The sequence below is a fragment of the Mixophyes fleayi genome, chromosome 1 (assembly GCF_038048845.1).
Source record: "Mixophyes fleayi isolate aMixFle1 chromosome 1, aMixFle1.hap1, whole genome shotgun sequence".
Lineage (NCBI taxonomy): Eukaryota > Metazoa > Chordata > Amphibia > Anura > Limnodynastidae > Mixophyes > Mixophyes fleayi.
Window position 1 is genome coordinate 5,015,145 of NC_134402.1, and position 27,962 is coordinate 5,043,106.

The following is a 27,962-nucleotide window of genomic DNA, read 5'->3' on the forward strand; positions in this document are numbered from 1 at the left end:
CATTTATGTTATAAAGGAGGAAACTGCACTTCTTAGAGCTCACTTGTTGGAGTGTTGTCTGTAGATCCCAGAGGAACCACCAAGAAGAGAAGTAGCCACATCCTCTGGTAGAAAACAGAGAACAAATACTGCATCCTCCAACAGTGGTTCAGATCAAGAACACAGAGACTAAGCTGATCCCATTGATCTGCACATCCCAAAGAAGGATCAAAGGAAGGAAATACACCGCACCATGGCTTCCACACCTGGTGAGTGATCACTCTATAAACGTGTCTATTTCACCCTATATAGCTGTGCTTGCAACAAGGCGCCCAGGAGAGGTAAAGTGAACAGAAACAAAGACCACACAACCTAAACACAGGTCAGTTACTGTACCCCTGTTTAGGATAGTCACCAGGGGGTAAATGTATCAAGGTGCCATTTTGCAAATCCAGCGATTTTCTCGGGGGAGTTGAAACTCGCAGATGTATGAAGGTGAGATTTCATGTAAAATCGCCAGAATTGTGCTTCTGTCAAAAATCGCTATTTGCAAAATCGATAGAGATCAAACTCCCGACTGTTTGCCACTGCAGCTATACAAGTCTCAAATGTATAAAGCTGCGAGTAACCAAACTCAGGAGAGTTTGCTTTCAATCACGCCAGATATAACACGCTGCATTCTAGCAGCATGTTGTATAAACACATCACTGTTACACTGACCTGTCATATAGCCGGAGCTCCGGCAGCTGTCAAAAGTGTTAAAAATAGATCAAAGTAAAAATAAAAAAAGTGTGGGGTCCCCCCTCTATTTAGTCTTAACCCTAGTGCTGCCAGCCCACTGCTGGTTCTGTGAAAACCAGGGAAAAATTTTGCGTGGTGTCCCCCCTATTTTCACAGAACCAGCACTAGTCAACCAGCCGGGGTTGGAAGCACTATAGCAGGGGGACAAGCGGCAGGGGTCCCCCTGCAATAATGACTAACCAACCCCAGGCTGTTCAGCGCTGGGCTGAGTTTTGCTCATAAGTTTACGCCATCCTGAGGCGGCTTTAGCTAGCAGTGAAAAGCATTAATAAAATATTAACATTACAGTCCCCATAGATTTCTATGTAAAATGCATTAACCAATGAAAAGTAGGCTAAATCTCCAATGTTAACCCATTGATAAGTGAGGATTTGCTATAGCTTTTCTCTGTAGAAAACAGCCATTTTCTCTGGAATATTAGACCATCGTAGTTTGTTAAATACACCCATTAATCTAAAGGATTCTCAGATAATTATTAGGGCTAATTAGCCTGTAGTATGACCTCCTGGAGTATGATTTCTGGTACATATGTATATGCATAGGACAGTCATTTTTTCATCCTCATTGATCTGAATATAAAACAAGATTTTAAACTTGTGACTAATACTAAAACTTGTAAACTAATATATATTTTGTGACACTGACATTTAATAGTCACAAACAACTTCTTGCTGAATAAACAATGTTTTTATTGTTCACATAACAGATAAACAGCACACTTTTCCTTAGGATAACATCAGGCAACATAACTCTTACTAGACACAGTTCTTCTGTCTAGACACCGGCCACAAGCTGGCATCGGTCGCACTGCACAGGTTTAAATACTTTACAGTCCTCAAACCCAAGCACTACAAACCAATCATAGAAAACAGCAAACCAATTATACCCCTGTGGTGTACCTGTGCGTTTGTGTGCTGTAAGGGAAACCCAGAGGGAATTTAACCCTATCTGCAGCTTGTTACTGCAGACTCCCGGGATTTTTATCTATCACTCTGTAGGAGAGGTGTGACAAACAGGCTGTTACATATCCTTCCCCTTAGCGTCGCCACCCTCGGAGACTCGGTCACTGTGGAGAATGCATCTCTGTGGAGGAGAGCTTTCACTACCATTTTAAGTGTTCTCTCAATCACGCCCATCACATGACAGGGGACCCCGTCTTGTCGCCAACCGAGAACACTATTCTGAGATAGCCTGTCCTCTCTCTCTCCACTCATGGCCTCCTCTCTTTGCAAAAGGATCCCTATGAGTCCTTTCCAACTGTGGCTGTACTGCGACATTCAGAGTAAGCGCTACAGATCCTTTTTTCGCTATTTAGACAGTTAGTAAAAACTGCATAGAACTTGTTCCCTAGTTCTACCTTCCCCTAAGTGTCCGCCACCCACACCTGAGTGTGTGCAGCTTTCAACACTAAGGGCTAGATTTACTAAGCTGCGGGTTTGAAAAAGTGGGGATGTTGCCTATAGCAACCAATCAGATTCTAGCTTTCATTTATTTAGTACCTTCTACAATGACAGCTAGAATCTGATTGGTTGCTATAGGCAACATCACCACTTTTTGAAACCCACAGGTTAGTAAATCTAGCCCTAAGTGTAAATGAATGTGGAGCTACCAATTGTTGTACCTTTCTCCCAGTAACAATTTGAAATAAAACGTATAATGGCACACTGCCTGCCGAAAGGACAGGTCTTGCAATAACAGCAACATTATTAGCCAAATTAAAACCTTGTTGTAAAGTCCCATCTTTCTTCTGGTCAAAGTTCAACAGATGTATAACCACAACTGGTTATACATCTTCTGGAGGGTATAGACTGGTCCAATTCTGGAAAATTGGACCAGCTGCTCTCGTCAGTGCAACCAGTGACACCTACGCGCTAGCTTGACCTTTTTCTCCATCCTTTCAGATAGCAGAGCATGACACATCTCCAGAATAGCACTCCGGTACAGACTTTGTGGCACTTTTCCTCCCCTCAATCCTCAAGCTTGTCCTTCAAGGCTGGACCTTCAACTGGTCATTCAATTGCTGAAGTGACCGGCTGCACTCGCTACTGGAGTACTGGGACTTGGGGAACACATTTTTTGGATGCTCTCATCCTTCGTGTTTACCAAGTCCCTCAGAGAGGGTGTCAAGGCCACATCTTGGTCACGTTCCTTGGTATATCCATCAAAAAGAGTTTTTTGTCATGGAGCAATCGTGCAAGCTTTTCATGCTTTACTGCCAGATGAAGCCTCTCTAGCGCCACAAGTTCCTTTACCAACTCTTAAGGTTTGCATCTTTTGCTGACCATGACAAGTTTTTGTTTCATCAAAGCAAATTCTTGGTCTTTCTCTGCTGCTATCTCCTTAAGAGCTCTGACTTCTCTTACTCTTTATTCTGGCCAGAGTTGCAGGCAGAGCGTTGGTACTAGACGCTGAGTCCCAACCTCAGAACAGCCGAATAGCAGATTAGATTTGGTCAAATGTTCGGTCACAGGGATTACAGCAGGTAGGTAGGCGTCAAAGCAGGATCTTGAAGCAGTTATATTTTATTAACTAAAGTGTCCTAATAAGGACAGTTACATTAGTTTGTGGTACTAGTGATCACCAGGGACCCCCGCAAGGAGGCATGGGCTTGGCTGCGTGGGGCACGCAGGTTGTGGTCCTTCAAGCTAGTTAACAGTGCAGCGGGAGATTGCAGGAGTAGTCGTACGGTCCGGGTCATAGCCAAACGGTAGCGCAGTACATAAGAGTGATCCAGAGGAATGGTCGAGAGGGAAGCCAAGGGTCAGAATCCAATAAACGTAGAAGCCAAATCGTGGAACAGAGAATGGTCAGAAACAAGCCGGAGGTCAAACACCAAAGAAAACTAGAATATGGGAACAGGATACAATGCTGGAGAAAGGTGAAAACAATACTCTGGCACTGGATAGGGAAGATGAGGAGCTATATATAGTAGGGCACTGCCCCTAATTGGACCTGTGGCGGTCAGGTGCTCCTGACTGCAGATATAATGGGAAAAAAGTGTCCGGTTCCCTAGCAATGGGACGGGGATCTGGCGGAGGAGACAAGCGTCCGCACCCGATACCTGGCATGATGTGAGAGAGGCGCCGGACAGGAGGGAGCACACAGCCACACTCCATTCATCTCACATAATTCATTCAAAGTCAAACAACCATTATAACACATGGTATCTCAACCACATTATCTCAGAGTTTCAGCGTTACAAACTACCCATTAAAACAACAGTCTAACAAAACGTTATATTTAACAATCTGATCACTTCTTGAACAATCCAATCACCAGCCATGCATCCAAATCCCAACCTCCTCAGAGACCCAGAGCCACAAAACACCAATGCTTCCATGACCAAAACTTAACCAACACAGAACCATGTATAACACAAATGCCTCCATTTAAACCGACAATCTATCCCAATCTACAGGAGTCAAACACTGGGTCAGCCATCTTAATACATGGGCTCGCATCGCATAATTTACTGCCAATGCAGTCTTTAATAGAAACAGGGCCCAGCTCTTCAACAGGGCCCAGATCTTATTAGACTACACAATCACATACAAATCAGACTAACACCATACCTTTACCTATGTTATATCTACACAGCATTGCAACATTACTACAAGGCATGCAGTTAACATTATCCATACCAAACCGAGGTCTAACTTTTAAAACCAACTCAATCTCGAAATAGCTCTTACACTAAACTCAGCCTATCTGATCACATTTACCAACTGTACTTTCAAATAAACTTCCATATTACTAACGCCAAATGATCATTCATTCTCGTGTACTCTACACATATGCGTCCAGATTCGACCAACTTCCATTGAACAACACATTACAACATTTATAACATTTATGTTTCCAGTCTCACTCACCTTTCATTCATACCATTCAAAAACTCCATCATTCCTACTAGTCAGGGCCTGTGGAGGCCATGAGATAACTCAATTCCCTGCATGTCCACCTAGGAGCAAAGGCTGCATGTCTCATCAGTCTGGGGACAAAAGCATGAAAATACCCTTCTTCCTTGTGTAAATGTGTAAACCCCCTCTGGTGGGCGGAGACTACCTTCCACAGGAACCAGGCTACAGTCTTTCATATGCTAATTACTGACCAAATGAAAACTGGTTTTACATGTACTACAAGCAGGGCCGGACTGGCCATCTGGCACTTCTGGCAAATGCCAGAAGGGCCGATGGCTATATGGGCCGGCCCGACTCCCCCTGTCTTCTTGGTGGCTGGGTTCAGGAACCAGCCACCTCTGCTGCGCGCTCCCCAGCTCCCTCCCCCGTTATGCTGTGCAGCCAGTTACACTGGTGAGTTTACTTTTTTTTTTAATTTGTTTTTTCTTTTACTGAAGAGGGGGGGTGCCGCGATTTTCGGGGGGGTCGCGGTGGTGCCGCGATTTTCGGGGGGGTGCCCGCGATTTTAGGGGGGGTCGCGTGGTGCCGCGATTTTAGGGGGAGTCGCGGGGGTGCCGCGATTTTCGGGGGGGGGTCGCGGGGGTGCCGCGATTTTCGGGGGGGGGGGTGTCCGCGATTTTCTGGGGGGGGGGTCGCGGGGGTGAGAGCCCGGGGTGCTGGGAAAGGGGGTGAGAGCCAGGGGGTGCTGGGAGAGGGGGTGAGAGAGCCGAAAGGGGTGCAGGGAGAGGGGGTGAGAGCCAGGGCATGCTGGGAGAGGGGGTGAGAGCCAGGGGGTGCTGGGAGAGGGGGTGAGAGAGCCGAAGGGGGTGCTGGGAGAGGGGGTGAGAGAGCCGAAGGGGGTGCTGGGAGAGGGGGTGAGAGAGCCGAAGGGGGTGCTGGGAGAGGGGGTGAGAGAGCCGAAGGGGGTGCTGGGAGAGGGGGTGAGAGAGCCGAAGGGGGTGCTGGGAGAGGGGGTGAGAGCCGAAGGGGGTGCTGGGAGAGGGGGTGAGAGAGCCGAAGGGCATGCTGGGAGAGGGGGTGAGAGAGCCGAAGGGGGTGCTGGGAAAGGAGGTGAAAGCCGAAGGGGGTGCTGGGAAAGGGGGAGAGAGAGCTGAAGGGGGTTCTGAGAAAGGGGAGAGAGAGCTGAAGGGGGTGCTGGGAGAGGGGGTGAGAGAGCTGAAGGGGGTGCTGGGAGAGGGGGTGAGAGAGCTGAAGGGGGTGCTGGGAGAGGGGGTGAGAGCCAGGGGGTGCTGGGAGAGGGGGTGAGAGAGCCAAAGGGGGTGCTGGGAAAGGGGGTGAGAGAGCCGAAGGGGGTGAGAGAGCCAAAGGGGAAGAGGTGCTGTGAGAGGGGTGAGAGAGCCAGGGGGTGCTAGGAGAAGGGGTGAGAGAGCCAGGGGGTGCTGGGAGAGGGGGTGAGAGAGCCAAAGGGGAAGGGGGTTCTGGGAGAGGGGGTGAGAGAGCCAGGGGGTGCTGGGAGAGGGGCTGAGAGAGCCAAAGGGGAAGGGGGTTCTGGGAGAGGGGGTGAGAGAGCCAAAGGGGAAGGGGGTGCTGGGAGAGGGGGTGAGAGAGCCAAAGGAGAAGGGGGTGCTGGGAGAGGGGGTGAGAGAGCCAAAGGGGAAGGGGGTTCTGGGAGAGGGGGTGAGAGAGCCAGGGTGGTAGGGAGTGCAGGAAGAGGAGTGAGAGAGCCGGGGGGTAGAGGGTGCAGGAAGACGTGTGAGAGAGCCAGGGGAGTAGGTGGTACAGGAAGATTTGTTAGAGACAGCGGAGAAGGTGGTGCAGGGGCATAGGTAAAAGAAAGTGTAAAGGGAGAGACATCTTAAGAATGGGAATGTCAGGGATGCAGCCATCATAAAACACAAGTAGTAATGAAGAATGGAAATGCACAGAGGGGACAAGTGTTAAAAAAAAATAAAAAATCAAGCCTTCATACTCCATTCACTTATATTTTCTATACCCCCACTCCTAAATTTCTGCTTCGACCACTGCCCTCTATTCCTGCTCCCCACTGCCTGTGTGAGCTGACAGCTGCTGATCCCTCCTCGCCCAGCGTGCCCAGTAGGAGAACAGAACACAGGATGCCATAATCAGGTAAGTTCATATATTTGCTCGTGTGGAATATGTTTTTAACCATCCTTTCTTGAACTGGGAACACTACAGCGTATCCAATAATGTTTAACACTATGTATTGCTCATTATTGCGCTGTAATGTTTTTTGCATATTTATCTGTACAGAGATTTTTAATTAAGAGGAAAAAACATTGCTTGTCATAAATTTTATCTGTAATTATGTCAATATATCTATTTTTGTTTGCATTGTAAATGATGTATTAAGCTGCTCTTGGGACTCACACTCAGAATCTGATATGCTGTACCAATTTTTATTTGTGAATGAGTTTTTGTCTGAGCTTTACTAATGATTTGGGGGCACTACTATGGCATAATGTTATTTGGGGTCACTATTGTGGCATAATATGATTTGGAGGCACTGTTGTGACATAATATGATTTGTGGGCACTACTGTATGGTATATGTTTTGGGGGCACTACTATGCCATAATATGATTTGTGGGCACTTCTGCATGACCAAATATGAATTGAGGGTAATACTATGTGGCATAATATGACCTTGGGGCACTACGATGTGGCATAATATGAACTGGGCACACTACGGTGTGGCATCATATGAACTTCTGCCAAAGGCAAGTTTTTCATTGTTGAATATGATGGGAGCCCAAAGAAGTTGCTGTATCAGGGCCCAAAATTCCTCTTGTCAGCCCTGCCTGTGAGTCAAGGGGGTAGACGTCTCCAGGTAAATAATCTAAATGTTTCCTATCTAATCAAACTGATGGATCATGATGGGTCACATCCAATTATTTCTCACCCACCTCCTCTATCCCCCTTAATTTATATACTGTGTTATTTAAAATGAATAGAAAAGACGCATATCCAATTACTGTAGTAAAACAAAAATATTTTTCTCTGACATTTTGCTGTAGATGGAAATACTTTTAATGCGGCCGTGTGGGTTCAACTGATCATTCAATAGTTATGTTTTTTTTAGATATATGTTAGTTTTATTTCATGTGGAATGATTCATGAAAATTCTGCCATTACTATTTCATTGAGGGAAAAGGGTACCTGTTACCTATATGTGTGTGTAAGTACTCTGTTCGTAGTTGCTATTTTGTGGGAGATTTGAAAAAAGCAAAACATTGTTTCCTACAGTGGCGTCTGTATAATTGGTGGTATTGCTGTAGTATGGGGTGGCGTGCTGGTGGCAGTGTTGTAGTGTGTTTGGGGCTTAGTATTGCTAATAAGTAGGAGAGGTTATTGCTATAATGTGGGGGGTGATGCCGGTTGCTGTAATGTGGGGGGTGATGCCGGTTGCTGTAATGTGGGGGGTGTTGCTGGACGCTGTAATGTGGGGGGTGATGCTGGACTCTGTAATGTGGGGGGTGATGCTGGACGCTGTAATGTGGGGAGTGATGCTGTAATGTGGGGGGTGATGCCGGTTGCTATAATGTGGGGGTGATTGATGTAGTATGAGTGTGTGTGGGGGGTTATTTATTGCTGTAATTTGGGTACTAATAATGTATTGTCATGGTATTTATTGATGTAATTGGGGTGCTAATAATGTAATGTTGAGGGTCATTAGGAGAAATAAATACCCCCTCCCCCCCCACACACACTCATACTACATCATGTTGTACTGCGCCAGCATCAGTGTGCAACAATATAGTGCATGGAGTCCACGTGGGCCTGTGAGCTTTAAATGCCAGGGCTGATTTTTAGTCCCAGTCCGGCCCTGACTACAAGCCATATTTTCCCAGTGGAGGGAAGGAAGGTTTTGTGCAAAGCCAGTGTGCTCATTCAGTTGTGGCTGAATCTGTTATATGTTATGTTCATATATAAAATAATAGATTATTTATATACTCTTCAGCATTCCCCCTGATGTCAGTTGTCTGTCATTACAGTTAGACTGACAGATATCTTTTCTCATCTCTTATCAGTGTTCCTAGTGTTCCTAGTGATTTAATGCAACATGTATGAGTGTGTGGGAACAGGTGATCAATAGGGTTACATATATATATATATATTTGAGTTTGGAATTAATTATGGTAAGGCAATTTTTAGTACAGAATATCAAGTAAGAAAGGGGCTAGACGCTAAAAGGATCTCTTACGTTGGCATGTCTGATGAAAAAACCTTGTCTTATTTACTGACAGTAGGAAATTAAAACAACACATGTCAAGGTATTCCCCAATAAATTATCCCTCAACAATTTAATCTAAGATCCAAATGTTGTTCCTTCTTTGGTGTCTCTAATATGGGAAGAAAAACAAGATACTCTTCTGGGAATTCTCCCTTCCGAGCATGGTTAGGATCCCATCCCATCCCCTCTGATGACTTGCGAATTTTATTCCAGGTATTACTACCACTATGGAATTGAAAAAACATATTTTGCTGTCCTTTGTGAGTATTATGGACCAAACGTCACATAATTTCGACCACTAGGTGGCGTCAGGGGACTGTAGACTGCCTTATCTTATTACATTACCATAAAAATTCCTTCAAAGTTTCCATGTACCTGGGAAAACTTCTAATTTTTATACCCTTCTTAGCATTACCATTATCCACCTTTTTCTCATTTCCAATTATCTATGTGTCAGTTGGGAAGGAGAAATAAAGGAATCCTGTTCTTAGTAACCTGTGGAGACAGAAAGAAATGTGAGTATACATAATACATATGTCACATAGCGTCATTTTATCTAATCATATCTCCAAGGACACACGATGTTTAGAGATTTACCCATTTAGTACATTGGTGATGGCAATTTCTTCCTTAAAAGCTTTAGAAATTTTGTACATAACCACCTTTGCTGGGCTGCGGATCTGTATATCCACTACTATGTTCTCTCTCTAAAAAAACTGATTTAGGCACGCTATTGCCCCTACTGGCCAGCAAAGATTAATGCAACAAAATCACTAAACTACCATTTTGTTTTAAAACTTTTACTGCAGTTGGTAAACTATCACTTATTATATATATACTCTTCATCATTTGGATACAGCATCCCAAGGAGTAATCCTGCCCCCTGATCCTGTCTGCACCAAAACAGCTGATATACTATTTTCAATAATTACAATCAGGATGTAATGCATCCTGTAATCTTGCATTTAACGCAATTTACAAACTTACAAAAGTCAATCTGTGAGTTCCTAAAACCTGGTGTTAAGTTTCATATATTACTTACATCCTTTCTTAGAGATATAGCAAGTCTAATTACCCTCATGTGCCTTCAGACTAAGGAATGTGTAGGACACTCACACATCAAAAGGTCTTATTAGAATGGGGGCATTTCTACAAAAATCCAATTTCCTCCCCTGGCATACTATTTTAGCAATCAATGCATTTCCTATACTGAAATATACCACAATATAAAAAAATCAGTACATTTGCAATTATATAAATTGGTGCACTGTATTATTAACTTAAACAAATTTATACAATAAGTTATTTATAAGTGATCCGACTATATAACTCATATATCAGGGATTCAGAAACAACTTCATGGATTTTTATCTTTTCATAATACTGTTGCTTTAAGTTGCATATCTCATTTTCAAGCCAGTGGTTTTCTTTTCTAAAAGTTTCCTCCATGTGATCAAACTCTTCCCTGGCCACATAATCTGCCCTAGGTAACAGCAAGTTTTTGCAGTGACCAAGAGATTTTAAAACATTTCTTCCTCCTGCAAGCTCCAGTGCAGGTTTTCGAAATCATCCTGCTGGACATGAGCTTCAAACACACCTGTTTGCAAACTGTCTTTTTGAAACAGTTTACTCTTTTTCCTGCCCATCTTTAGCTGTAGTAGAGACAATTTGTACTGGCAACAATTACTCTTTGCTCTATTTCAGCCCTTACACAACAAGCTTGATATTTACATTCATCCAACACTTTCCACAGGCAAATAGCAAACTTCTGTGCACAGCCAACTCACAACGTAGTGAATCACCAGGTGTGGCAATACAATAACCAGCAATTTTTCAAACTTTAGCCTTCTTTACAACACAAAAATGTGCTTTAGCATTCCACACAGGCAAATAGCAAAAAAGATTTGGACCACACCCAACTCACAATTTAATGAATCAGCAAGTGTAGCACTACAATAAACAGCAATTTTAAAAATTTTGCTTTATTTGCAAAATAAACAGGAGCTGACCATTACACATATATATTGTTTCTTCTTTGCCTCTCCACAGACAACAATGTGCTTTCTCTGCAACACAGCAATCTCCCCACTGCAAATGACAGCTTTATAACAATTTGGTGCTTGATAGTGGTATTGAACCCATTTTTACTCACCACTCTTGCATCTGATTGGTTGGGTGGACAGCTGTGCTTTGGTTGTTCTTTGAAATCTCACGATGACACCACTGTGACACTGACACCCGGCAGATATCAGGCACAAACAACTTCTAACCCCACTACTTTAACATCTTAGTTACACATTGGGGTTAGGCATTGCCGCTTTATATACTGAGATATGTGTGTGGCTATGGAGAGTGACATCATTTCAAAGTGCCGGCATTCAGACAAATCGGTATGTAGCGTAAGCATGCCGAGGATCTCCACTGTTATGTGTATTGTAAGTCACTATTTTACTTTTGTAGGCATTGTTTCAGTCGCTTTTTTTTTGGAGATGTTTCCGATGTCGTTATGGTGGAGTCATTAATATGACTACCACCGCACCAGGCAATCTTACTCTTACTGGACACAGTCCTTCTGTTTAGATACTGTCCACTAGCTGGCATTGGTCGCACTGCAAAATTGAAAAAGACTGGTATAAATACTTTACAGTCCCCCACCCAAGTACAATAAACCAATCATAGAAAACAAGAAATTAATTACACCCCTATGGTGTACCCAGGGCCGCCATCAGGGGGGTATGGCCAGTACTGCTGTGAGGGGCCCGGACAGACTAGGGGGCCCGGACAAACCTCTCCGTCTGTCCAGACTCCCTGGACTGTCCGGGCCCCGCAGTCCCCGAACGTGCCTCCCCTTTTTTTTTTACTTACCTTCTCCGCGATGCTGCAGCTCGGCCTCCCAGACTCTGATAGGCTGGGAACGTGGCGCAGTGACGTCATCACCGTCCGCCGCACTCCCAGTGTGTCAGTGACCGGGAGGCAGAGCTGCAGCATCGCAGAGGAGAAGGTAAGTAAATAAGCTATTTTTTTTTTGAGGGGGGGGGAGATGGAGAGCCTGGGGACCTGAGGGACCATAACTGTGGAGGGAGGGGGGAGAGGGAGAGCCTGGGGGACCTGGGGGACAATAACTGTGGAGGGAGGGGGGAGAGGGAGAGCCTGGGGGACAATAATTGTGGAGGGGGGGACAGGGAGAGCCTGGGGGACCTGATCTGTGGAGAGAGAGGGGGAATAAGGGGACCTTAACTGTGGAAGGGGGTTGAGGGCGACCTTAATTGTGGAGGGGGAATGGAGAGGGGGACCTAAACTGTGGAAGGGGGGGAGAGAGGGACCTTAATTGTGGATGGGGGGAGAAGGAGAAGGGGACCTTAACTGTGATTGGGGGGGAGAGGGGGACATTAACTGTGGGGGGGAGAGAGGGGGACATTAACTGTGGGGTGGAGAGGGGAGAGGGGGAGATTTACTGTGATTGCGGGTAGAAGGGGTCATTTACTTTGGTGGGAGGGGAACATTTACTGTGATGAGGGAGTGGGGGGAATGTACTGTGATGAGGGATAGGGGGCGCATATCTATATATATATAGGGTCATGTTTAGGATTGGAACTTTTGACACCAGTGTTGTGAGAATGAAGTGATAACCACTAAGTCACGTTACTTACTGGAGGTGCTGGAGGTCGCGGGAAGACGCTGTGTTTTACCTCTGGATGCAAAAGAGTCGGACACTTATTTATCTATAGGCTACGTTTAACGGCTTAGGTGTTTCCTGATCATCACCTTATCGTATTGGAAGGTTCCATCTGCCATCCAGGCTTGGTACAGATTTCCAGTGTCTCTAGCAAGTACTGTATTCTATTTGGCTATCAGTTTACCACCATCTGGTACAGGTAAAAACCTATCTTTGGAATTGCATTTGCATTTTTAATCTTTGTAATGCACTATGTTGGCGCCCCCTGTCTTTTTGTGTTCCTATATATATATATATATATATATATATATATATATATATATATATATTTATATATATATATATATGTGTGTGTGTGTAATATGTGTGCTTTCTATACACTGACCTTCTCAAAATAAAGAAATTATATATATTGTGTTGCCCTCTCTTATTTGTTAATATAGTTTATATATTTATTATGTATATTATCCCACCAATGTACAGTCACGGGCAAAAGTTTTGAGAATGACACAAGTATTGGTTTTCACAAAGTTTGCTGCTACAGTGTCTTTAGACTTTTTTTTCAGACGTTGCTATGGTATACTGAAGTAAAATTAAAAGCATTTCATAAGTGTCAAAGGCTTTTATTGTCAAACACATTAAGTTTATGCAAAGAGTCAATATTTGCAGTGTTGCCCTTCTTTTTGAAGACCTCTGCAATTCGCCCTGGCATGATGTCAATCAATTTCTGGGCCACATACTGACTGATGGCCGCCCATTCTTGCCTAATCAATGCTTGGAATTTGTCAGAATTTGTGGGTTTTTGTTTGTCCACCCGCCTCTTGACCACAAGTTTTCAATGGGATTAAGGTCTATGGAGTTTTCTGGCCATGGACCCAAAATTTCGAAGTTTTGATCCCCGAGCCACTTAGTTGTCACTTTTGCCTTATGGCAAGGTGCTACATCATGCTGGAAAAGGCATTTTTCGTCACCAAACTGTTCTTGGATGGTTGGAAGAAGTTGCTCTTGGCTGTGTTCTTAGGCAAAATTGTGAGTGAGCCCACTCCCTTCACTGAAAAGCAACCCCACACATGAATGGTGTCAGGATGCTTTACTGTTGGCGTGACACAGGACTGATGGTAGCGATCACCTTTCCTTCTCCGGACAAGCGTTTTTCCAGATGCCCCAAACAATCTGAAAAGGGATTCATCAGAGATAATGACTTTACCCCAGTCCTCAGCAATCCAATCCCTGTACCTATTGCAAAATATCAATCTGTCCCTGATGTTTTTCCTGAAGAGAAGTGGCTTCTTTGCTGACCTTCTTGACACCAGCCCATCCTCCAAAAGTCTTCTCCTCACTGTGCGTGCAGATGCACTCACACTTGCCTGCTGCCATTCCTGAGCAAGCTCTGCACTGGTGGTGCCCCGATCCCGCAGGTGAATAAACTTAAGGAGACAGTCCTGGCACTTGCTGGACATTCATGGGCACCCTGAAGCCTTCTTCACAACTATTAAACCACTATCCTTGAAGTTCTTGATGATCCAATAAATGGTTGATTTAGGTGCAATCTTACAAGCAGGGCTTTGCCTGTGAAGCCCTTTTTGTGCAAAGCAGTGATGACTGCACATGTTTCCTTGCAGGTAACTATGGTTAATAGAGAAACAATGAGAAACAATGATTTCCAGCACCACCCTCCTTTTAAAGCTTCCAGTCTGTTATTCTAACTCAATCAGCATGACAGGTGAGAGTGTTGACGAGGACAAGGCTGGAGAATATTCTGTGTTAACGAGAGAATCACTGACCTGATGCCAGCTGGTCCTTTTGTGGCAGGGCTAAAATGCGGTGGAAATGTTGTTTTAGGGGAAAAGTTCATTGTCATGGCAAAGAGGGACTTTGGAATAAATTTCAATTCATCTGATCACTCTTCATAACATTCTGGAGTATATGCAAGTTATCATCATAAAAACTGAGGCAGCAGACTATGTGAAAAATAATATTTGTGTCATTCTCAAAACTTTTGGCACTGATTGTAAGATATATACAGTGCTACAAAAATAGACACAGTAGCTGAATACTGTAGGTTGGGTACAAATGATCTTTAGCCACAGACTAACAATAGCAAACTGAGGATGTATCTAATCCAGTCCACTGACCTTTAAAACCTTATCAACACCTGAGCGACACAGTCAAGCAACAAACCAGCCACAATAGCTCTGCCAAGGACATATACATGGAACATGATTCACTTCAACAGGATCAAAAAGTATTAAGTAAAAGTATCATCAGTTATAAGTAGTAAATTAATAACCAACAATCCATTGTTATATGATATTTCAGTTTTGGGTGGAGCTCTATAAGTTATATAATGATATAATGCAATTCACATTTTTGCACCATACTATACTATTTGTGGAAGTGAAGTAAAATTCAAAACATTTTCTGTGTTTCTATTAAATTCTAGAGACTCTCTTGTTGGCCATTGATAAGCATGGTACAATCATAATTGGACCGCCACCAAAGCATCATCTTTACAATTTTCATGACCGAGCAGCCGTTGTGGGCAAACTAAGCAATGTCAGCCGCATTGCCTGTAGCCCAGATGGGGAGCTGTTCTGTGTCCGTGGTACAGATCTGTACAGAGGGCCAATACCTACAAATAAAGATGTTGACTGGTTTTCTGTTGCCAGAAGAGTTGGAAAATGTGAATGGGAGAAATTTAAAATTCTTTTCTTTCACCCCAATGGAGACTTGTATGGAACAACATCCGATGGAGATTTCTATAGGGGTCCCAAACCAGATAATGAAAACATATCCTGGTGCTATGAACAAGCGACATTGATAGGAGACAAGGATTGGAACCAGTTTGACTCCTTGTTCTTTGATCCTGAGGGCGTTCTGTATGCTGTAACTGATGATAAACTTTTTAAGGCAGAACCCCCATCAACACCAATGGATTGGCTGAAATCAAGTACAACGGCTGGAAAACAAGGCTGGGGAAGGCTGACCAAATTCATGGCTTTCAGCTCTGATGGAAAATTGTGGTCTGTTGATAAAAACAATGGGACCATCTGTAGAGGATCTATTCCTGAAGATGGCAGATATCTTGACATTGCAGACAGGTTTGGATCAGGCTATACGTGTTTTCCATTCTTATCTTTCACAGTGGATAAAACCATTCACAATATTATAAGCTTTTCTTTACTGCCTGAAAAGGGTGAAAGAGTTTCTGAAACTACAGAAGTTATAGAGGAGGAAATAGCCGACAACAGGAGAAGCAGTTCCGTATTAAAACATAACTTCACGTAAGTCCTGTACTCTACACTCATACAGTTATATTACATAAATAGATTTCATTTTTCTATGAATTAACTTCTTAATATTGCCCAGTATTGTAGACGTAGATCTTTTAAAAGCAAATAGCGCTATTTCTGTTTATTACAATCCTGTAGATGGTTTTACAGAAAGAAGACAGTTACAAGTTAGTTATTAAAGTGATCAATACATTTATACTGCAAGAACTACAAGAAGTTTAATGTGCCAGGAAAAATAAATAAATATATCATTAAGCAATCAATTTTTATATAGATTTACTATGAAAACACTGTCAGTGTCTAAAATATATATTACTGGTCCCTGGGTGTAGTTACAGCAAGTAGAGATACTAAGGGGATACTCACAATATGGCAAATAACCAACTATTCTATCCCAAAACTAACAACCATTAATAAGAGTACAACCAAAAAAGCTGCACACAAAGGAGCACTCACCCGCATATGTGCAGCTCAGTAGCGTCTGCGCCAGGTTTAGTACAGGAGTAGCGTCTGCGCCAGGTTTAGTACAGGAGTAGCGTCTGCGCCAGGTTCAGTACAGGAGTAGCGTCTGCGCCAGGTTCAGTACAGGAGTAGCGTCTGCGCCAGTTTCAGTACAGGAGTAGCATCTGCGCCAGGATTAGTACAGGAGTGGTATCTGCCTCAGGTTTAGTACAGGAGTAGCGTCTGCGCCAGTTTCAGTACAGGAGTAGCGTTTGCACCAGGTTCAGTACAGAAGTAGAGTCTGCGCCAGGTTCAGTACAGTAGTAGCGTCTGCGCCAGGATTAGTACAGGAGTAGCATCTGTGCCAGGTTTAGTACAGGAGTAGCGTTTGCACCAGGTTCAGTACAGGAGTAGTGTCTGTGCCAGTTTCAGTACAGGAGTAGTGTCTGTGCCAGGATTAGTACAGGAACGGTATCTGAGACAGGTTTAATACAGGAGTAGCATCTGCGCCAGGTTTAGTACAGGAGTAGCGTCTGCATCAGGTTTAGTACAGGAGTAGCGTCTGCGCCAGTTTCAGTACAGGAGTAGTGTCTGTGCCAGGATTAGTACAGGAGTAGCGTCTGCGCCAGGATTAGTACAGGAGTAGCGTTTGCACCAGGTTCAGTACAGGAGCAGCGTCTGCGCCAGGTTCAGTACAGGAGTAGCGTCTGCGCCAGGTTCAGTACAGGAGTAGCGTCTGCGCCAGGATTAGTACAGGAGTGGTATCTGCCTCAGGTTTAGTACAGGAGTAGCGTCTGCGCCAGTTTCAGTACAGGAGTAGCATCTGCGCCAGGATTAGTACAGGAGTGGTATCTGCCTCAGGTTTAGTACAGGAGTAGCGTCTGCGCCAGTTTCAGTAAAGGAGTAGCATCTGTGCCAGGTTCAGTACAGTAGTAGCGTCTGCGCCAGGATTAGTACAGGAGTAGCATCTGTGCCAGGTTTAGTACAGGAGTAGCGTCTGCATCAGGTTTAGTACAGGAGTAGTGTCTGTGCCAGGATTAGTACAGGAACGGTATCTGAGCCAGGTTTAGTACAGGAGTAGCATCTGCGCCAGGTTTAGTACAGGAGTAGCGTCTGCGCCAGGTTTAGTACAGGAGTAGCGTTTGCACCAGGTTCAGTACAGGAGTAGTGTCTGTGCCAGGATTAGTACAAGAACGGTATCTGAGCCAGGTTTAATACAGGAGTAGCGTCTGCGCCAGGTTCAGTACAGGAGTAGTGTCTGCGCCAGGTTCAGTACAGGAGTAGTGTCTGCATCAGGTTTAGTACAGGAGTAGCGTCTGCGCCAGGTTTAGTACAGGAGTAGCGTCTGCATCAGGTTTAGTACAGGCGTAGCGTCTGCATCAGGTTTAGTACAGGCGTAGCGTCTGCGCCAGTTTCAGTACAGGAGTAGTGTCTGTGTCAGGATTAGTACAGGAACGGTATCTGAGCCAGGTTTAGTACAGGAGTAGCATCTGCGCCAGATTTAGTACAGGAGTAGCGTCTGCGCCAGGATTAGTACAGGAACGGTATCTGAGCCAGGTTTAATACAGGAGTAGCGTCTGCGCCAGGTTCAGTACAGGAGTAGTGTCTGCGCCAGGTTCAGTACAGGAGTAGCGTCTGCGCCAGGTTCAGTACAGGAGTAGTGTCTGCGCCAGGTTCAGTACAGGAGTAGTGTCTGCATCAGGTTTAGTACAAGAGTAGCGTCTGCGCCAGTTTCAGTACAGGAGTAGCGTCTGCATGCAAGTCTCACATCACCAAGACCAATGCCAAGCGTGGGATGGAGTGGTGTAAAGCAGTGAAGGGCAATCTTAATGCTTCAGCATAACAAGTCATTTAGGACAATACTACGCTTCCAACTTTGTGGCAACAGTTTGGGGAAGGCCCTTTTCTATTCCAACATGACTGCCCCAGTGCACAAAGCAAGGACTACAAAGACATGGTTTTTTTCACCAGTTACACTAGAAGTGAACGAAGTCACCGATTTCGTATCCTTAACTTTACTAGTTTTACAGGCCACACATCTAATGTGGCCTGGAACTAATGATGACAATCTGAATATAATACAAGCACCAAATCTTCCCTTCATTACCAAATACAACAGGAACTCAAAAAAAGTTATATCTAAACATTGGAATATCCTTTTGGGCGACAGTGATTTAAAGAAGTTTTTGCCTTCAAAACCAAAATTTGTATATAAAAAAATCAGACAATCTTAAAACTAGATTGGTTAAAAGCACTATAGCCCCCGAAAAAAAATAAAAGAACAAGTACTTGGTTAAATGAAACAACAAAGGGCTTTTTTTACTGTAATAGATGTGTGGCCTGTAAAACTAGTAAGGTTAAGGATACGAAATCGGTGACTTCGTTCACTTCTAGTGTAACTGGTGAAAATTTAGATATCAAAGATAGATTGAGCTGCGATACATCTGGTATTGTATATTTGTTAGAGTGCCCTTGTGGAAAGCAATATGTGGGGAGGATAATTGGGAAATTGTCAATCAGGATTGCCGAGCATCAGAGGAACATTAGGAATCAGTTGGAAACACATAGTATTCCAGAACATTTCTCCAAATATCATAACCATGATCCTACCCAATTGAAATTTATTGGTATACAGAAAGTTAAAAACTCATGGCGAGGAGGAGATTATGTGAAAGCAATATCTCGAGAAGAAGCGAAGTATATTTATCCCTTGAGAACTCTTGCACGGGGAGGTTTAGATATTGACTTTGACCTCAACACTTTTCTTTAGCTTGCCATTGTCAATCTATACTTTTTTTATGGATCATTTAGAGCATATTATATGTTTATTATACTTCATTATATTTATTATTATTTGTTCTTTCATTAAAATTCTGCCTAATATTACTATTTCTCTTATTAGTCATGTAATATCCGTTTATTAGCTTTTGCAAGATTCTATATCAGATCCAAGACTATTCTGTGGGGAAGGTGTGCTTTTCCTGTCAATCACAATAGCCATCCAATCAATATGCTGATATGCAAATTGGAATTTGTTAAAGGATGTTAGGACTTAACAGCAATCCACCATTTGTTGCCAAACTATCCCTGAGGAAGCCCCTAGGGGGCAGAACACGTAGGTAACATTATTTCATCTATGTCAGTTAATTTTCCTGGCTGGTTTTCCCTTTTTGTTTGTTTATTTATTGGCAATTTGACTTTGGAGTGGTCACTCGTGTTGTTTATTCATGTTTCATATACAATACATTAAATCTTCTATTTTATACTATCAAAGGGTACATTGGTCCCCTTATTGCGCCAGGGATACTATTGTTATCATATATCTCAGGAGATTGGGACCTTTTTCTCCAAATTCTATTTCCTCTTGGCTGCATATTACTTTTCAATAGAAAACGCAGGTGTCCTATATTACATTGTTGTTAAATATCACATCCTGATGCTAAATCATCTGATGTAATATCAGACGCATCTGTGCCTGGTCAGATCAGGAGGCTGGTTTACCCCCTGCCAGGATTTGTGTCAAAATCTGTATAAAAAGAAGGTCTGTTTGACCATGTATCATCATACCATCTGTAACTTCTAGAATAATTGCTAATACCACAAACTGGCATGTGTAACTGTCCTTATTATTACTGCTTGCGCTAATAAAACATCACTGCTTCAAGATCCTGCTTTGACGATTAATTGCCTGCAGCAATTCCTGTGACCTACAGAGTAGACCAATCTAATCTGTTATCTGGCTGTTCTAAGGTTGGGACCCAGCATCCAGTACCACTGCTCTGCTGCTACCTTGTAGCTCTGGCCAGTGTGATAGGCCAGGGTGAACCATCCACCGTCTCTCATCCACCCTCATTACATCCTCCCATTCCCGGTTACAGGACCTTTTTCAGGCTGCACCCACTCTATGGAATGCTCTCCCTCGCACAGTAAGACTCTCCTCTGTCTACAAACTTTCAAGCGTTCTCTGAAAACCTACCTCTTCAGACAAGCTTATAATATTCCTCAGCCACCCTCTTAACCTCGCTACCTTTAGCCTGTTACACAATTGCACACAAGACAACTAACCCCTGACCAACATTGTTGTTTGACGGGATCATTTAGCTTATGAGTCACTTTTACTCTTGCAGTCTGGCTGGGCCAAAATGCATAATGTAGACTTAACCTCATGTGTCAATCTCCCATTGTCCCATAGATTGTAAGCCTGCGAGCAGGGTCTTCTCACCTCTGTTTTACCCAGTTTGTTTATTAGTTTATTATGTTTGTCCCCAATTGTAAAGCGCTACGGAATATGTTGGCGCTATATAAATAAATGATGATGATGATGATCCACAGCAACCCTGATCTAAGGGAAGAGGTCAGGGGTACCAACCCAGGTGCCCAGTGAGGCAGTACACCAGCAGCGACAGTTAACCAGAAGGAAGCAGTTCTAAGCGCCATTGTAGGAGCCTAGTGGTGGCAGCAGGCTCCTCCTACTGCGACAGGAGGGGGACATTTGGAATATAGAAAGAGATTGATGGCAAGGCAAACTTAGCCAATCCCCAGCAACACAACAGACCGGGTGACATAGGAGGTCCATCCTGTAACAACACGTAATTCAGGTATATGCACGTCCGTATTCAATTACAAGCAGATCTGAAGAAGTGTCTCTTGTTGAATACAGATGTAGGTAAACTGTCCATTCACAGTACTTGTTGTATTGAGACAGACACAATGAATGAATTGCGTTGCATGTCTTGGTTTTGCGCATGCGAAGATAAGCAAAATATGGCAAATAGACTTATGATCCTTATTGAATCAGACACACAATGTAACATAAGAACATTTACAAACTACAAAAGCTCTATATTATTGTGGGACACTGTCAGGAATAGCCACCTCTAGCTACTCCCCAATTTAATATCTTATTATATATTCACACAGTCAAACAATATATCACCTCTATTTTGTCAGGATACCTCTCCTAACTATGTTTACCAGTCACAAACCGCCCTCTGTGCACTCATGACTTGGAAGCTTACTGTAAGGGAACACTCAGGATTCCAGCCTAAACCTCACACTCACCTCTCTCTCAGGCTACAGATTTAACTAGTCCCTTTCCTAACACAGACACACGCTCCAAACCTCTCTGCAACTGCCACCAGCTACATATAATGGCCCGTAGCAAATCTATGACTTATTTACCCGATTGCGCACCCTCTGTGTTCTGGTAGCTAAACAGTTAACACTTCACACACTGGTATCTAAAGAGCTAACCCAGCCAAGCAATCTATCTCTTCTAAACAAGCAGTGCATTTGTTTAGAGCAATAAGGAAAGCACTAATTACATTTTAGATTTGATATACAAAAAGTACAATGCTTACAGGTTATAAAAAATAATTAATAAACAAGTGACATACATACATAGCAAAACATGTAAAATAAAGGGGTAAAATTCAGAGTATAACTTACAGACAAGTGGTATAATCTACACCAGGGTTTCCCAAACCCAGTCCTCATGGCTCCCCAACAGTGCAGGTTTTCCATATCTCCTTGCTGGAGCACAGGTGTATTCATTACTGACTGACACATTGTAACAGATCCACAGGTGGTCCTAATTATGTCACATGTGATCCAGAAAACCTGCACTGTTGGGAAGCCCTGAGTAGGAAACCCTGATCTACACCAAGGGAAATTGGCTTGAAGATGGCCAGCTTATCAATGATTGATTGATTTCCCTAAAGACTGACAATCTCTCGTAACGGGTCTCTGCTTTTTGAAGACACCTCCACACCTATACCCCATTTCAGGGGGTTGTGGTCTGTGATACTGTTTACAATCACAATTTGCATGTTCCCGAATTTAATACCCAATTCTACTATGTGACCTAACTTTACTGTGGAGTGTCACACAGACTCAATTTTATTATTAGTAAATTCAAAATAATTTTGCGAATTTATAGATACCAAACAGCATAGATCCAGTGTATCTGCTGAGCTGAAACTGATTTCCTCAGCTTCCCTCTGTGATAGGCAGCTTTATTTTATGTATGGGCTGCCCTCCTTTATGCTATTTATGAATGTGGGGTTGATCACTAATTATATTGATTGTATGTTGCATTTTGAAAACTGAGTTATATTTACATCATCCTTGTGTAAGGCTTCAAGCTGTGAACGGCTCCCTAGAGCCTCTCTGGGTGTCAAAAACCTTTCCTGTGTCAGGATGTAGCTCACCCCAGGGGCCTTTGAAGCTGCCTAGCTTCTCCTAAAAGTGATGCTGTTATCTTTTTAACATAGAGGTGGGCAGGGCAACCAGGTAAACCCACGCCAGACCCTCTGACATTTTACACCTAAGTAGCTCAATTTATCAATGGATTCATTTGATATACCATATTTACACTGCAGTTATGATTAGGCCTTATTCCCCACAATTTTGTTATTGGTTAATCCTTAAAACTGTAATTCCTCTAGGTTCACTACAAACGCAAACAACCTTTACTGAGCTTATATAAGGAAATACCCATCACATTGATATTTTAACAATTTAACATGATATTTAGATTTTATATTAATTACATTTTCACAAATTTAATTTCCTAGCGGACCAATAATAAACTATATAAGTAATGGGGATTGGTGTAAACCCACATGACATGATCATCAAACAGGGTGACCTTATCAGTGGCGTTATCTTCTCCTGGACCAGACTAATATAGTATGTAGCATTGGGGTAAAATGATATTATTGGAGCATTCTTATGGGCATATTCAATTAGGATTCGTGGCCGCGATTACGCACGGCTGCACGGGTCCCAGTACCCCAACATCATAGATTTCCGTGTGCACCCCATACCGTAATGACATTTTATATGCGCAGCCGCACATCCTAATTGAATACCCCCTTAGTGTTTGATCAACTTGGTGGTGTGATTAGCACATTAATTAGAAGGAATAATTGCCTAATGATATAATTTAGGATTAGACCCTCACAAGCCGCTGGTTTAATCAGTGAATGGAGAGATACATTGTTACATCCCTAGTCCATTAATGGCAGCTTCCTCTGTGTTTACTCACATACCTGGAGAACCCACTTACTGTAGTGGGAACAGTTATACAAATTAAGACTTTATCCATTCATACAATTCCAGGTCTCTGAATGAATGGTTTCCTGTGTTACACATTGTTATTGCTTTTTCAGATTCAGTAAAACCATTGAGCAGTCCAGCACTTTTACCCATGAGCACGGATTTACTTTCAACTTGGTGCTGAAATCACTGTTGTGGGTGGAATCCCATTTTTCGCCAAAGCTACTTCTAAAATTAAATTAGACGTGAGCACAACCAACAAGTGGAGCTTCACAGAGACCAACAAAACCTCAGTAAGTGGTTTTAGATTTCTGTTAATAATTTTCCCTAGATCATTGCTCTTAAAGATAAAATCTATAATTTATTGAAAGTTTTAAGGGGTTAACCGCATTCAAAGGCAGCTGTGAGCAGATAATGAAGGAGGCAAGGCTGAGTATCCCATCAGTAGTCACAATATTAGGGTAAGTTGCAATTTAGCAATTTAAGAGCACAAGATTTGGAGAACGACATATGAGATCAGGGGCCTGATTCCTTAAGGATCTTAAATGAAGAGGATCCTTATTTCAGTCTCCTGGACAAAACCATGTTACAATGCAACGGGTGCAAATTAGTATTCTGTTTTGCACATAAGTTAAATACTGACAGTTTTTTCATGTAACACACAAATATCAACTTTAAATTTCAGTGTACAAATAAGCTTGATAGCCCAAAATGGCGTGATTCACCGAGAATCCCGTCAAATGACGCAAATCTCAGTGAGATTGGGATGCGGGAGAAATGCCAGCTTGCCCGGGAGCCCGGGAGACTGACCCGAATTTCGGGAGTCTCCCGGAATTTCCGGGAGAGTTGGCATGTATGGTGTACCATTGATGAATACAGTGTTAACTTATAAATGAATACACAGATATTCTCATTCATTAACAAATAATTGTGAGGTATGAAAATACATTTTTTTAACCAGATGAAACATATACATTTTCTATTATACAATACACATTACACATACAGAATATAACATAATTTGTATAACAATGACACATACTGTATGACATGATAAATTAAATAATACTTAACATGTGGCATACCTGACACTGCATGCATTCCATGACAAGATGTGGCAGCACCTATATGACTGTATATATGCAATTTCAGATATTCTCTGGCATTTCATATTTTCTCCAGCAGAAAAATCAGGATGATTTGTCATAGTGAAAATATTCAACCCAGTTATTGCATTTTCTCCCAAAGTGTATGCTGCAGTATCTTGAACGTATTGTACTTAAAATTAGCTCTATCTTTGCTTCAAGAATATGCCAGTCATCATTATCAACAAATAACAATATAGATGTTTGAATATAGATGTATCCAAAGCAATCATGTCACAATCACTATCAACAACGTGTTTCCTGTTTTACATAGACAAGATTACAATGCTTGGAAAGGTAGAGGTGGGGATCTGCCCTCCCAATATGTACAGTGACTTCACAAAATTGCTGCCTTAAGGGGCAAATGGTAGGTAAAAGGGGAGTCCCAACCCTTCAGGTAGAGAAGCAAAGTAGGAATTCCCTGGCACAGTATTGTTAGGTGGAGGTATATAACCCCTACAAATTAGTATAAAAACACTGTATGAAAATGCAGTTTATTACATTCATGTATAAAACCAGTTTGGGTAAAACAAAGGTTGCAGCCTATTAGTACATAGTATATAATTATTGACATCAAAAGCTGTAACGAATATTATCATCAATAAATGAAAAACCAAATCAGATTAGGGATATTGATCCCAATATGTCTCAGTCTCTAGGTAAATACTGTGATGAATGAAAAGTCCAGAATATAATAGTTCCTTATATAGGAGCAGTTGGGTAATTCCACAATCAAACATGCAGAGAGCGATCTGATCGCCCAAATGGTGACAGAGACACTTCTTGTTAGTCCAAAAGTCTAGAATCAATGGTCTAGGCAGGTCCACTATATTAATGCGGTAGCAGGACGATTGGTAAGAGAGACTTACTCGCGGCCATGGCTAGGTGCAAGCTATGTGGCTGGTCATATGAAAGTGCCATTCTCTATTATTTATTGGAAATTCAGCAGTATGATTGAACAGAATGTTTGTAATGTCCAAAAAACGTGCAATATCCGACGCGTTTTGCCTCCAGGATTCATCAGGATATGGATGGTATGCATAGGTGAATAGAGTGACTATAAAGGCGCCATCGACAGAAGTGTTCCGTGATTGGTGGATAGGAGACCATCCTGCTATTGGTCCAGTCAGAGCATAACTGGCATTAACCTTGGCTAATAGGAATGTCCATGGGTGGAGTACAAATGCTGTTAAATTGAGTGGTCATAGAGATATAAATAAATAAATGTATATGTGATCACATAGATACAGACTGACATTTGAGAGAACTTAATATTACATATATAGGATAAGTAGACATATAATAAATACATTGGAATAGCGATTTCATATTTATACAGAATAAGCATCTCATAATAAGCAGAAAGTGAGTTAGATAGTAACCTACAGTCCAACAGTAGATAGCGCAGATGTATGTATATGAATATAAATAATTGCGCAGAGCTAGAATTAGCCCCTTGATCAGCCCCCCATACATCATGAGGATAAAATAATAACTTGTTGCCCCGATTTAACATTTTACCACCATGGTGGATGAGTGAAACTCCGCTGCAGTGGTGGGAAATATCCAGAGGCATAAGGGTCACCTACCGCTCTAGAGGCCACCTTGTGATCTACTACATGGCATTAAAAGGAAGAGTAACCTGAAAAAATATGTATTAATATAATGAATAAGGCTCTTCTCTAGCCCTCAAAAACAATATCTATTTTCTGAAGGCAAAAAAAACAAAAGAAAATATAATATAACCTACACTATATGGACAATAGTATTCAGACGCTTGACCATTACGCCAACAGGGACTGTAATGACATTGAATACAAATACATATACTTTAATGTGTAGTTGGTCCCCCTTTTGCAACAATAATAACTTCCACTCTTCTTGGAAGGCTTTCCACAAGATGTTGGAGTGTTTCTTTGGGAATTTGTGCCCATTCATTCTGTAGAGCATTTATGAGGTCAGACACTGATGTTGGAGGAGAAGGCCTTCCTCACAATCTCCGTTCCAGTTCATCCTAAAGGTGTTCGATGGGGTTGAGGTCAGGGCTCTGTGCGGACCAGTCAAGTTCTTCCACATTGAACTTATCAAACCATGTCTTTGTAGTCCTTGCTTTGTGCACTGGGGCACAGTCATGTTGGAATAGAAAAGGACCTTCCCCAAACTATTGCCACAAATTTGGAAGCATAGCATTGTCCAAAATGATTTGTTATGCTGAAGCATTAAGATTGCCCTTCACTGGAGATTAGGGGCCTAGTCCAAACCCTGACAGACAGCCCCATACCATTTTCCCTCCTCCACCAAACTTCACAGTTGGCATAATGCAGTCAGGCAGGTAACGTTCTGCCGGCATCCGCCAAACCCAGGCTCGTCATATGACTGCCAAACAGAGAAGCGTGATTGATCACTCCACAGAACATGTTTCCATTGTCGGTGTGCTTTACGCCACTCCATCCAATGCTTGACATTGGTCTTGGTGATGTGAGGCTTGCATGCAGCTGCTCGGCCATGGAAAGCCATTTCATTAAGCTCTCGCTGCACAGTTTTTGTGTATACATTAATACCAGTGGAAGTTGGGAACTCTTCAGCTATGGAATTAGCAGAGCGTTGGTGACTTTTACGTACCATGGGCCTTAGCAGTCGTTGACCCCGATCTGTGATTTTACGTGGTCTTCTGAGTTTCTGTTGTTCCTAAACACATCCACCTTCTAATAATATCACCAACAGTTGACCAAGGAATATCCAGCAGGGATGAAATTTCACGAGCTGTCTTATTGCAAAGGTGACATCCTATCACAGTACCACGCTTGGTGTCACTGAGCTCTTCAGAATGACCCATTTTGTATCACAAATGTTTGTATATGGAGACTGCATGGCTAGGTGCTTCATACACCTCTGGCAACGGGTCTGATTGAAACACCTCAATTCAATAATTAACAGGTGTGGTCAAATACTTTTGACCAAATAGTGTATATCTTACAAAAATATATTATGCATTATGTTGTTCATGCTCAGTAAAGCAGATTGGGCTCTACATTGTAATAATTTCACATTTTGTACATGATACATTCGTTTAGCTGCTATTTTTCAGTCACCATGATAAATGTATTTTTAGTAAATAGGTTCTTTTCTGTCCTTCTAGAATTTTCAATAATTGAAAAATTGACATTTATCATGAAATTCCATCATGCTTGTGCTCAGTATATTGCTCCTAATTCCCATTTTTCTTTCCACAGGTTACATTTTCATCTAGCTCAAATATAGAGCTGAAACCTGGTGAAGCCGTACGGATAGTGGCCTCAGTGGTGAAAGCAGAAATAAATGTGCCGTACCGGGCCAGAGTCAGGACCCTGTTTGGCTTTGAAGCTGAAATTGAAGGAATGTGGAAAGGGGTCTCCCACTACAATCTGATGGTTACACAGGAGGACTATAAGAACTAATGAGAATAATTACTGCTCCT

At 42.7% G+C, this 27,962-nt stretch overlaps 1 protein-coding gene across 1 annotated transcript; it reads left to right on the forward strand.

Moving 5' to 3' along the window:
* The first annotated feature begins 232 nt into the window (after positions 1-232).
* LOC142110870 (uncharacterized) lies at positions 233-27,942 on the forward strand. The gene is made up of 4 exons (XM_075193784.1): positions 233-248; positions 15,011-15,851; positions 15,937-16,027; positions 27,739-27,942. The coding sequence occupies exons 1-4, from the start codon at positions 233-235 to the stop codon at positions 27,940-27,942; spliced, it is 1,152 nt and encodes a 383-aa protein (XP_075049885.1).
* Positions 27,943-27,962: the final 20 nt, after the last annotated feature.